At 41.6% G+C, this 12,464-nt stretch overlaps 1 protein-coding gene across 11 annotated transcripts in view; it reads left to right on the forward strand.

Annotated features, from left to right (window-relative positions):
* The window catches only part of Larp1b (La ribonucleoprotein domain family, member 1B), a 90,438-nt gene extending 78,232 nt beyond the window's left edge, over positions 1-12,206 (forward strand). For 4 of the 11 annotated variants that reach the window (XM_017319521.2, XM_030252544.1, XM_030252546.1 and 1 more), the window contains 4 exons: positions 5,385-5,545; positions 5,944-7,874; positions 8,689-8,816; positions 10,929-12,206. In XM_017319521.2, coding sequence (XP_017175010.1) covers positions 5,385-5,480 — 96 coding nt within the window. In that variant the 3' untranslated portion in view covers positions 5,481-5,545; positions 5,944-7,874; positions 8,689-8,816; positions 10,929-12,206. Of the gene's footprint in view, positions 1-1,097; positions 5,546-5,943; positions 7,875-8,688; positions 8,817-10,538; positions 10,613-10,928 lie in introns of those variants that run through there. The other 7 variants (XM_017319520.2, XM_017319526.2, XM_017319525.2 and 4 more) reach the window with 5 other exon arrangements.
* Positions 12,207-12,464: the final 258 nt, after the last annotated feature.

The raw sequence follows: 12,464 nt of genomic DNA on the forward strand, positions 1-12,464 counted from the left end.
AGTCTCAGGAATACACAGGAAAATGTTAAGGTTGATTTTTGAAAAATAGTGCCTAAAAAAAAAGTCCATTGTTTCTCAAAATATCCCCCAATGAGCAACATGAAAAGGAAATTTACAAAGCACTAGTATTTATATTAGCATCTAAAAATTAAGTATTCATGAATAAATCTAGCCAAGGATGTGAAAAACTTGTATATTCAAAACTGCAAACCATGAAGCCCATGAGATGACCATAGCCAGGTGTAGTGGTACACTCCTTTAATCCCAGCTCTCAGGAGGCAGAGGCAGGCAGGTCTCTGAGTTTGAGGCCAGTCTTGTCTACAGAGTGAGTTCCAGGACACCAAGGCTATACAGAGAAACCTTGTTTTGAATACCCAAAACAAAAATCAAATTGGGGGTAGAGTGAGAGAAGAAAGATGGTTCTGTACTTAAAGCGCTTATTACAGAAGCCTCCAGACCTGAGTTCACCCTCCAGAACCCAGGTGAAGATGGACAGAGAACTGAGTCTGTGAGATCGTCTTTTGATCTTTACAAATGCTCAAGAATACCCCTGCATCCACTATACATATAATAATAAATTAAAAAGAAACATGGTGAAAGAAATGTAGAAGTCCTAAATAGATGCAAAGGTAGCCATGTTCATGGTCTGGAAGGTGTAACACTATTGCATCAGTGGTACCCAAAGAATTTATAAATTGACCACACTCTTTACCAATACTCTGATAGCTTTCTCACAGAGAAATTAAATTCAGTGTAATTGCAGCAAGATCTGAATGGCTAAATCTAACTTTAAACAAAATAATTAAGAGAACTAACATTTTCTATCTTTGAAAGTTACTCCCGCTGGGGAAGCGCTAACCCAGCTGTTACAGCTGTTACGAGCACTTGCTGCTCTTGCAGACCAGAGTTCTGTTATCAACACTCAGGAGGCTTACCTGTAACTCCAGCTCTAGGGAATCAAACTAAACTCTTATTTACCTGAGTTTCCTTGGTCTGTAACTGATACATAGACCAATGAAGTAGAATAGAAGTCCAGAAATAAACACTCACATGTGTGATCAGGTTTTTGTTTTTGTTTGTTTGTTTGTTTTGGACAGGTGTATCAAAACTATTCAGCGGGAAAACTGAATATCCATGAGCATACTACTGAACCTAGGTCCTTGCTGTATACCATATTTAAAAAAAAAACCCTCAAAGTAAAAACTTCAAAACCTGATCTTAAGAACTCAAACTATATAGTTCCCAAGAAGAAAGCATAGAAAAAAAACCTCATGCCATTGGATTTGGCTTCATTTCCATGAGTGTGACAATTAAAAACCAGAAGATAATAGAAGGTAAATGGACCATATCAAGATGATCAACAGCTGTGCAGCCATTGCTAGAATAATGTACCTGAGTGGAGAGGTAACAGTATCTGATTAAGAATTTAAGTCCAGAACATACAAAGTCTTCTTGTAACTCAACAACAGCAACTACAATAAAACCGAATAAAACCAACTTAGGGGCTGAGGGGCCTGAGAGCTGGCTGAGAGGCGTAAAGTGTACTCTCTTGCAGAGGACACAAGTTTAGTTTCCAGCATCCTATGGACATTCCCAACCTCTGATTACTCCAGCTCCACAGGAACAGCATTCTTTTCTGGACTCCAGTCACCTGCACACACACATGTGCAATTAAAGGAAAATCTTTAAAGGAAAAAAGAAAGTTAATTTTAAAATAGGTAAAACTTAAATGGACATTTCTCTAGAAAAGGTAAGGTATACGGTGAAAACCCAGCGCACGAAAAGAATCGTGACATAGTCTTTGGCTAGACAAAAGCTAAAAAGGAAAGAAAGAAAAAAAGGGAAAACCTACAACAAGACACCACTAGGTTCAGTGAACCGATTCGTGTACCCCAGAATCCACGTATTGATGCCTAACCCCTTCTGTGAGTGTGTTTGGTGACAGGGCCTTTAAGGATGTGATAAATGAGGCCATAAAAGCAGAACCCTGTTGTAAAATGCATTTTCCATGTAAGGAGGCTTATAAGGAGACAGAGATATCAGGCATATTTCTTTGTGCCTAAACAGAAGACAGGACATAGCAAGATGACAGTCACACGCAAGTCAGGAGAAGGTTCACCAGAAGTCACCTCTAGTTGACTGGGGGATAGGAAGATGCTGATTTCAAACTCCAGGACTCTGTGCATACTGGACAATTGCTTGCCAGTGAGTTCTCTTGCCAGCATTGGTTCTGAGACAAGGATTCATGATGGAGCCCAGGTCAGTCTAGGACATACCATATAGAACATGCTGGCCTCAGAAGTGTGACCTGTTTTTCCTCTGTCTCCTACATGCTGGAAATACAGGTGTGAGCCACCCACCACACGGAGTGTCCCAGTTTGTTTCTCTGTTGTGGTGATAAAACATTGGCCAAGACCGACTCAGCAGAGGAATAATTTATTTCATCTTACAACTCCCAGGTCATAGTTCATCACTTAGTGACATCAGGATAACATTTCAAGGCATGAACTGAAACAGAAACCAAGAAGGATCACCACTCACTGGCTTGCTTTCGTATACCTTGGGGGCTGCTCCCTCCTACATCAGTCATTAATGAAGAGAATGCTCACACAAACTCACCCATAGATAGGCCCTCATGGAGATAGCTTCTCAGTTGAGGTTCCCTCTTCCCACACTACTCTAGTGTGTGTCAAGTTGACAGAAAACCAGAACACCTTTTCTACTGGCCTTCTTGTTCTTCAGCATCTAGCCTCTAGAATTTAAGGAAATATATTTCTGTGGTTTAAGCCAATCCGTTTTGTTCTGTCTTGTTATAGCCCAAGGTGATTGTAGAAGTATGAAACTTTCTGAAAATGTTGGTAGGGTTGCAGACAATTTGGAATCTTCTTGCATCACAAGTGGAGAACTAAAATGCTGAGTTCAGCATTTTTCTCAAAATGTTAAAATACAGAATTATTGTATGGCCTAACTATACTACTCATAGATGGCTACCCATAGGTATTCCATATGTATATATACATGTCCATGTGTATTTGGGTATACATGTGTACATGTTTGTGTGTGCATGTAGGTGTTCATAAGTGTGTTCCAAGCATGTCATGGTCAGGACAACTTTAGTTGTTCCTCCTTAGGCACTGTCTGCCTTTTTTCAACACAGGCTCTTTGACTAGCCTTGGACTTCTATAGAATACACCAGGCTGGTTACCTTGTAAGCCTCAGAGATGTGCCTTCATCCATCCCTCCCACCCCTGGGATTCCAAGCATGTGCTATGGCTTGATTTATTTTTTTTTAATGTGGGTTTGGGGATCTACCTTACACTCTCATGCTGCTCAGCAGGCTCCTTGCCAGAAAGCTTTCTGATCAGCCCTTCCTGACACACATGAATTCATAAATATTTTTAAATGATTTATGTATTTATTATGTGTAAATACACTGTAGCTGCCTTCAGACACCCCAGAAGAGGGCGTCAGATCTCATTACAGGTGGTTGTGAGCCATGTGGTTGCTGGGATTTGAAGGCAGGACCTTCAGAAGAGCAGTCAGTGCTCTTAACCACTGAGCCATCTCTCCAGCCCACACAAATATTTTTTTAAAAACAGTGCTCGGTGAGAAAGCTGCTGATTGACCTCACAGCTTAGTCATGAGTGCTTTACCACAAGACATTTCATTTTTAATAGTCCATGAAAGCATTGTTTCTAGTTCATTCCTTTAGATCGTGGTGGTGGTGGTGGTGGTGTCAGGTAAGGGGGGTTAGGAGCATCCACGTGGAGACAGGGTGTGGGGAGGGGGTGTGGGATGTGGATCAGTTGGAGGGTGGACAGAGGCAGAGGGTGGGGAATGAAATATGGAGTTTAAAAAATAAATTAAAAATAAAATTAAAGAAAAAAAAAGAAAAAAAAAAAAAGAAAGTTCACTGTCCTAACTTTTCATGTGTAAGTTTGTGCCCCCATGCATGCAAGCATAAAGGGCAGAGGTCAGTATTGATTGCCTTCTTCTGTCACTCTCCACCTTTCCTGGTTTTGACACGATCTTTCATCATTTTGGCCACATGGTCTGCTCAGCAGGCAAGCAGGATTTGCCTGGCTTCCCAATCCCCGAAGCGCTGGGGTCGTGGATGTATGTATGTGCTGTGCCGCCTGAGCCGGTTCTCCAGCCCATCCTGTTTTTCAGCATGCGGTTGATGAAGGTTTTCAGAACATTCCCACCGTCAGCTCTGAAGCCCCTGAGCCTTTGTCAGACAGAAAAGATGAGTGCTCTATGGCTGTGGTTTCGAATTAACTTTCAAGTTAATTTTTCCACTCAATCAAAAGCATGCAAAAGTGAAGGTGAAGGGACTTTATTTTTTTCCTCATTGCAAGCACATGGTAGCAAAGAATAAAGTCAAATAAGCTTTGAGCACAGCCTCAGCTTATGTCAGCACGCCATTCCTTTTTTGGGTTTGCTGGCTTTGGGAAGGTTTCCCTGTACCCACAGGGGCCTGTACTTTGAAAACTGCCCATGAGGCTTACGGCCTTAGGAAGGTCTTGGTGACAAGGTAGAGGTGGAGGAATCCAAGTGGAAGAAGATGAAGGCCTAAGCTTGGACAATGGGTTCACATAGAAAAAGAGAGCCAGGCAGCAGCTACTTCAGAAGGAGACTGGTTTAGGCAGTTGGAGGTATGATTTTAAGAAGGTGAACTTGTTAGTTTTACCATGTTGGATTTTCTCTCACATTCCCATCTTCCGTTTTAATCTAGTTAATTAAGTTGAGGTTTTCCAGTATTATAATGCTGACAAAACCTAATCTCAGCTAAACTGGTGATTAACCTGTGAGAGTAAATGAGCTGTTGGATTTTCTCCTTATGTTCTTGGAGTTTAGTGAATTTGTGACTAGTTCTAAGTGATCCTATGTGTGACACACACACACACACACACACATATATACATATATATATACATATATATGTGTGTGTGTGTATATATATCATTCCTCTGTCCACTTGTGTCAGTAGTTAAGGCAGGCTTTGCACCACTCAGGCAGTCAGTAATAGAGAAAGATCAGTGCAGATCCCTCTACGTTCTTGCGGGTTTTCTTTTTCTTCTTTCCACATGTGTGTATGTGTCCACAGGCACATAAAGGGTGGAAAGTGATGTCGGGACTACTCAATTACTCTCTACTCTACTCGTTAAGGCAGAGATTTTTTGGTCAAACCTAGACTCACCAATATGGCTGATACTGCGAAGCTGCTAGACAGGATCTTCTGTGTCCACCTCTGAAGCTGGAAGGGCAGGCAGCTTCCATGTCCACCAGCATTCACACGAGCTCTCGTGATGAGAGTCCAGCCCTCTTGTTTTGGGTGAAGTACTGATACGTCATTTTGAAGGCTTTTTCCTCTCCTCAAACAGCAGTTCAAATGCTTCACCTTCAGAAGGTGTGCCACTCACAGGAAGCTACAGCTACCCGCCTCAGTCATTCACAAAGGTCCAGCATCCTTCTTATGAGCTGCTGAAGGAAAATGGCTTTACCCAGCAATTGTACCACAGATATCGCCGAAAGTGCTTAAGTGGTAAGATGCCTGTCCTATGCCTAACCGCACCGACGTTACAGTAGAGCTCAGTCTAAGTGGTAAGATGCCCGTGCTGTGCCTAGCTGTATTGCTGTTACAGGAGAGTCTAGAAATTAAATTGTCACTTCATATCTGGCCAAGATAGTCTTACCTTTCATTTATGTTTTCCTGTGCTTTTTTTAAAGTTTAAACACAGTAGCAAATGAGTTTAGTGTATTCTTCTGGTTAACATTGACAAGTATTTATAACTTGAACAGATTTCCGAGAATCTCAGTTATAGTTTTAGTGTTGTTTTTTGTTTTGCTTTTATTGTTTTCATTGTGAGTTGTATGAAATGCTCGTTCTCTTGGCATTTAGAGGCGTGTTTAATTTGAAGCTGCCTTATTAACTCTTTCCAGAGAGAAAACGCCTGGGAATTGGACAGTCACAGGAAATGAATACCCTCTTTCGTTTCTGGTCCTTCTTCCTCAGAGACCACTTTAATTGGAAAATGTATGAGGAATTTAGACAACTTGCTTGGGAAGATGCAAAAGAGAATTACAGGTCAAACGTTTCCTAATGCTTTAAAAAAAAAAAAGGCACAATTTCATGTAGTCTGGTTTTGAGCTGTGAAAATAACCACAATGTAACTGGAATGAGAATTGTATGTGTTTTCTGTTGCTAAATAATAAACAATTCCTAAACTCAAAACAAACATTTGTTAACTCCTAAAAGGGGAGGGGATGCTCTGGGACCCATCTCACCAGATAGCCCCAGCCCGAGGCCCTTCATAAGGTTTCCTTCAAGGTATTTCCATGGCTAGCCTTTCTGCGGGGTCTTGGCCACTGACCAGGGTATCATTTCCTGGCTGCCTCTCCATAGAGTACTTTTCAGTGTAGCTACTGGCGAAGCAGTGATTTAAGAAAGTATAGCAGCGTCCAAGGCAGAAGTCTCAGTATCTTGAATAACCTTTTCTTAGAAATGACAGCATCTCTTCTACCATATGGTATTGTTCATACAAACTGGCTCAGGTACAGTGAAAGAGAGACTACATGAGATTGCGGATATCAGAAGATAGGGTCAGTAGGGATTCGGTCTAGCATTGAGCTAAATGTTCTTCCTTGGTTAGAGAGATGCCTCAGTGAAGAGCACCTGAGCTCCAGCACTCACAGTAAGTGGCTCCCAAGTGTGACTCCAGTCCAAGAGGCTCTGATGTTCTCTGGCCTCCCAGAGTGCTTAAACACGTGGGGTGTACATACAGCCAAGCACACACACACATACACACACCCCTAAATAAAATAAAAAGAAATGTTAAAGCCGCTCTCTTAAGCTCCCATCATTGTGGACTTCCTGCACATGCGTGCATAGCCCCAGATTAGTGCGTACTGAGAGGCAACGCAGAGTTAAGATTTCTTGAGATGAGGGAAAGCAAGACTTCTCATGCTGAATGTCCATTCCCAGTCTGCCCCTCTGTCTTCAGTGGCTCTGCCCCTGAGTGCTGGAGTCCTTGTTGGTTTTTGATCCACGGTCATATACTTGTTCCGGGTACTCTAGTGCTTATAAGAAGATACAGGGGAATGCTTTTTTGATTTGTAAAGTGAGTTTATAGTACTCTTGTCAATAGACTGCTATGAATGTAATTTGTAACCATCAGGAGCCATCCAGCTAAGCATATACCATTATAGTTGAAGAGGTTAAAAACGTGGCCTTCTCCAGATGGAAGAGTGTATTGTAAAAAACAAGCACACCATTTAATCTTTGCTTTAAGAAAAATCTAGCCGGTCAGTGGTGGCACACGCCTTTAATCCTAGCACTTGGGAAGCAGAGACAGGCAGATTTCTGAGTTCGAGGCCAGCCTGGTCTACAGAGTGAGTTCCAGGACAGCCAGGGCTACACAAAGAAACCCTGTCTCAAAAAACCAAAAAAGAAAAAAGAAAAGTCTAAAATGGTGTCCCTGAATCTTTTCACTACTTCTTAGGAAATAACGCATGTCAGTTATAAATTTGTGTACCACTTCATCATTCATGAAGCTGAGGCAGAAGGATGGCAAGTTCAGGGCCAGCTAAGACTACATAGTGAGTTCTAGGGTAGCCTTGAGTATAGAGTGAGACACTGTATCAGAAAACAAAACAAAGAAACACTGAACTGATCTCTTGTTACAGTGTGTGCCGTGTTCACATGAAGTGCTTGAATTATTCTAGCAAAGCCACAATTTTATGCCTTTTCTTTTCTTTCCATAGGTATGGGTTAGAATGTCTGTTCAGGTTTTATAGTTATGGACTGGAAAAAAATTTCAGAAAAGAAATTTTTAAGGATTTTCAAGAAGAAACCAAAAAAGACTACGAATCTGGTAAAACAAACAGCCACTCTCTTTGGAAGTTGTAGACTTGAATTGGTCAATGAATAAGAAAGGAAAGCTGGCCAGATGACTCAGTGGGTAAAGGCGCTTGGCATCAAACCTGGCAAGCTCCCTGTAACCCCATGAAGTGCAAGGAAGGAACCTGCTTTGGAAAGAACCTTCCCACATGTGCATCTTTGCCTGCATATACTTGCATGTCCACACATGTGTGCACACGCACAGATACACACACACACAAACACACATGCAATTTAAACAAGAAAGGAATCGGCAGGTTTTTGTCTTTGGGACAAATCATTTAAGATAGCCCTCTGTTGTAGTTCTTGCTGAGGGTGGGGTAGCTACCATGCAGCGAAAAGGCTCCTCCAGTGAGGTGCCTTACCTTACACAGGTATGTGTCAACATTAACTTCCCAACAAACATGGCTGCTCACTGGTGGTCCTTCTCACGAGCATAATAAGGTTGCTTGGCAAGGTAAAATTATACCACGAGGAGTGTAAGCTATGGTCTGAGTCCCTATCCCTTTCTCAGTAGCCATGTGACATAGGCCAGTTCCTCGACCTTGCCAGCTCCCGTGTTCCCATCTGCAATGCTGACAGGAGGAGCTATCCGCCCAGGCTAGGTACATGTGGTTCAGATTGTTCGATATTTGATAAAAACCTAAGGAGTATCTGTTCTATAGTAAGCAATCAGTAGATGTTAACTGCTACCATTGCTCATTCATTGTATGTGGTTTATTGCTGGTGAGATCCTGTGCACAATAGAGTTGTTAGTTCCATATAGCATATATTCTTTTGTTATTAAGGCCAGCTATATGGACTGGAAAAATTTTGGGCCTATCTGGAATATTCTCAATCTAAGACCCAGCCTGTCGACCCGAAACTTCAGGAATACCTCAGCCGTTTTAAAAAGTTAGAAGACTTCCGTGTTGATGTAAGTTTTAATTTCTTTTCTCTATTGTTTTTATCACTTGTATTACTTTATAACTTAACCAATTTTCATAATGTTAATCTTAAATTTGGGGGTGTTAATTTTGAACTTTTGACATTGAACTTTGAAAACAGGCACAAGAATAGTAAGAAAATTACCATATACTTTCTTCATTTTGATTTCACAAAAATGGGGGATAGAGAGATAGCCCAGTTGGTAAAGAACTTGCCAAACCTACAGCAGGTATCCCCAGCATCCATGGGAAAGCTGAGCACAGTTGAGTGTTCATCTGTAACCCTGACACTGGGGAGAGAGCATGGAAGCAGAGACAGGTGTATTCTTGATGCTCAATGGCCGGCCAGCCTACCCCAATCCATGAGTTCCAGGTGTAGTGAAAGACCCTATCTCCAAAGATAGGGTGGAGGCTGACAGAAGAAGATGTCTGACACCAACTTCTTGTCTCCACATGAACTCCCACACAGACACATGCACACTCATGAACACACACACACACACACACACACACACACAGAATTTCCCAAATGGGAACGTATCACATAATAATACAGTTGTCAGTGCATTTGAATTTGATGCATAGCCATACTTACATGGTTTCTAGACTGATGAGATGTACTAGAACTGTAAAACCTTTTCCGTCAGTTTTGTCTAGTTTAGCTTTGAACCGTTTTCTGTGCTAAGGACTGAGCTAAGGGCTTGCTTGTACATGCTGAGCAAGTGGTCACTACTAAGCTGTGTCCTCACCCAAGCTTTTTACCTTCTCTTTCAAAGATTATTTTATTTGAGCATGTGTGTGAGTACGTATGGCAACAGAATCCTCTTCTTCCTCCTCCTCCTTCTCTTCCTCCTCCTCTTCCTTCTCCTTCCTCCCCCTCCTTCTCCCTCCTCCCCCTCCTCCCCCCTTTTCCTCTTCCCTTTCCTCCCCCTCCTCCCTGTCCTCTTCTTCCTCCCCTCTCTTTTTTATTTGCTCTGTTGTTGTTTTGTTTTGTTTTTGTTTTTCAAGACAGGGTTTTCTTTGTGCAGCCAGTCCTAGAGTTTGCTCTCTGCAGGCCAGGCTGGCTTTGAACTCACAAATATCCACCTGCCTCTGCCTCTAGAGTGCAGCAATTCTCTACTTTTTAATGTGCTTTTATCCATATAGCTTTTTATATAGTGTGTGAATGATATATGCATTTGGAGGTTCTTCAAAATAAATTTAGAGTCAGGGCTAAGCCTAGTGTGCATGTTGCTCTGGGTCCGATGGGTCCCTGGCATCAAAAAGTAATGCAAGACTGTTATTAAGTGGTGGGTACTTTAATTGGTTTGATTTCAAGTGGAAACCAAAAGGTTAAATCAAGAAAATAACTACAAAAAAGGGAAGTGAGGAGAGGGGAACCCTAAAAAGTAGAAAAGATGTTATGCTTGCCACAAACATAGACCCTCAGTTCTAAATACAGCAGAGGAGAGGGGAAGATGGTTATTATTTTAATTTATTTTTCAGATTAAAGAATATTAGTCTAACTATATACAGTTAGATTTATAACTGCAAAACTGAAACAGACTCCAAAGCAGACATTTTCAATTCCTGCTTGCATTATAAATGGATTTAACTTTCATATCCTCAATAATACTGTCTAGTCACTACAGCACAGGAATCCTGAGTGAAATGTCACACCGGCCGTGGGCTGTTTGACCTGGCATCTTTTCCCCCTTTCTGGTTCCATTCAGCTGTTGTTTAGCCATCGGACACTGGAGAAGCCTACAACAGGAGCTTGGTGGTGAGGAAGGGACTAGAATGGAAATGCATCCAAGAAGCTAAAGGAAGACCAGTGAAGAAGTGGCCTCATTGAACCATTTTCTTAGAGGAAGGGCTCTGTATTGCACCCTGATCATAGCCTGGCCAGAGACATAGGGGAAGCTTCTTAGGTTTGTGCTGACTGAACAAGCTAGCCCCAGTGTGCCGAGGAAATGTAAATGTACTCCTGTGAGTTGCTGTAAGAATGTATTATCCTGCTAGAGTCTCTAAGCACCAATGGGGATGCCCTGGTTAGAAAGTCTGGCTTAGACGCAGAGGGGAGTAGTGAAAATGTCTGCTCTGCTGTCTTTCGTGCCTTGCAGCTCCCTTCTAGTGAGGAATTTGGAAGACAAAGACATTCATCTACTTCTGGGGAGGAGAGGATTCACCATACACTTCCTCCACCAAGTGCTGCTGAGCCTGCATCTGCAGGGAACTGCAGTCCCAAGGACGGTGTCCAGGGGAAATCCACAGGAGCCCAGTGACAACTCACAGTGACAGTGCCGCCTTGGCCTCTAGGGTTGAAGTACCAGGGAAGTAGATACGTACACAAACGTCGTGTATTCTTGAAATCAACATTGGCTTCAATGTGTATGTGGATAGATCTTCTGATGTTTAATTGTGATAATCAGAAAAACAAAAAGGAAAAAAATTGTAGTCTTTTTTTTCCCTAGCAACATGAACTCCACATGTTTTCCCTGATTCTACAAACAAGGTCTGCTTGACGTCAGGGGATCCCATGGCGTCTTTGCCATCACGCTTTCTTGACTGTTTACAAGAACAAAATTGCTTTATTTATTACGCTTAAACACACATGTTGCGGCACATGGAATACCTGACATTTCAGCTCATCCCTCTTACAGGAGATACAGTGTATTGTATTCATCTCTTCTGTATAACTCTCAGTCAGTTGTCTCCCTGTCAATCCATGTTTGAACATATCAAAAAGCAAGGGAAGGTTATGTATATAGGTCTTAACTTCAGAAATGGAGATGAAACATACATTTATTTTATTCTTGTATATACATAATTAGAAGGAAAGTTTCTTTTTCTTTCTTCCTTTCTTTATTCCCTTCTTCCCTTCTCTCTCTCTCTCTCTCTCTCTCTCTCTCTCTCTCTCTCTCTCATACACACACACACACACACACACACACACAACAAAGGAATGCATAGCAGACTGTAGCTGTAGTGAGGCCTGTGGGTCTGGACACTGCTTTTCCCAAGTCAGAGGCAGTTGCAGCTGCTGTGTAGATGTGGAACTTTCTGAACTGGCATAAGCTGGGTGTGTATACTCAGGCCGATGGATTCTACAGAAGCTTGCACGTATGCTTGAAAACTGCGTTTTACTGGAATAGTTGTGTAAATAAATGAATTTGTTTTGAATGTGCTTGCTGTTTACATGTGCATGTGGGTGTTTCAGTCACACACTGGTCACCTAGTGTTTCCATTTCGTTTCTCTTTGTCTTGTCCTATACTCATAATTGTTTTCAAGTGATGTAATAAATTGATTTTTAATTCTTAGTGCTATTGTAACTGATGTAAATAAATAATAGTTTTAGTTTTGTGGAATTTAAAAAATAAATTATTTTGAATCATCTGAATCAACTTTTAAACTTTATTCATGCTCTATTCACAATGCTGTCGTGTTTGAATTCTACTAGGCTCAGTTGTCATTATGTTTCATTAATGAAGTTCCAGTGACGAAGTTCGTAGGTTCATTTGTACTGAGCACAGCATGATTCAGAAGTACTTTATCGCACGAGCAGAAATACCCAGTCTCAATGACGGCATTGATTATCGTCTTTTTTGAGGAGACTGGAGAGGTTATCTTGTTCTTATAAGTTACATATTAAAATATT

Source organism: Mus musculus, chromosome 3, assembly GCF_000001635.26.
Source record: "Mus musculus strain C57BL/6J chromosome 3, GRCm38.p6 C57BL/6J".
Taxonomy (NCBI): Eukaryota; Metazoa; Chordata; class Mammalia; order Rodentia; family Muridae; genus Mus; species Mus musculus.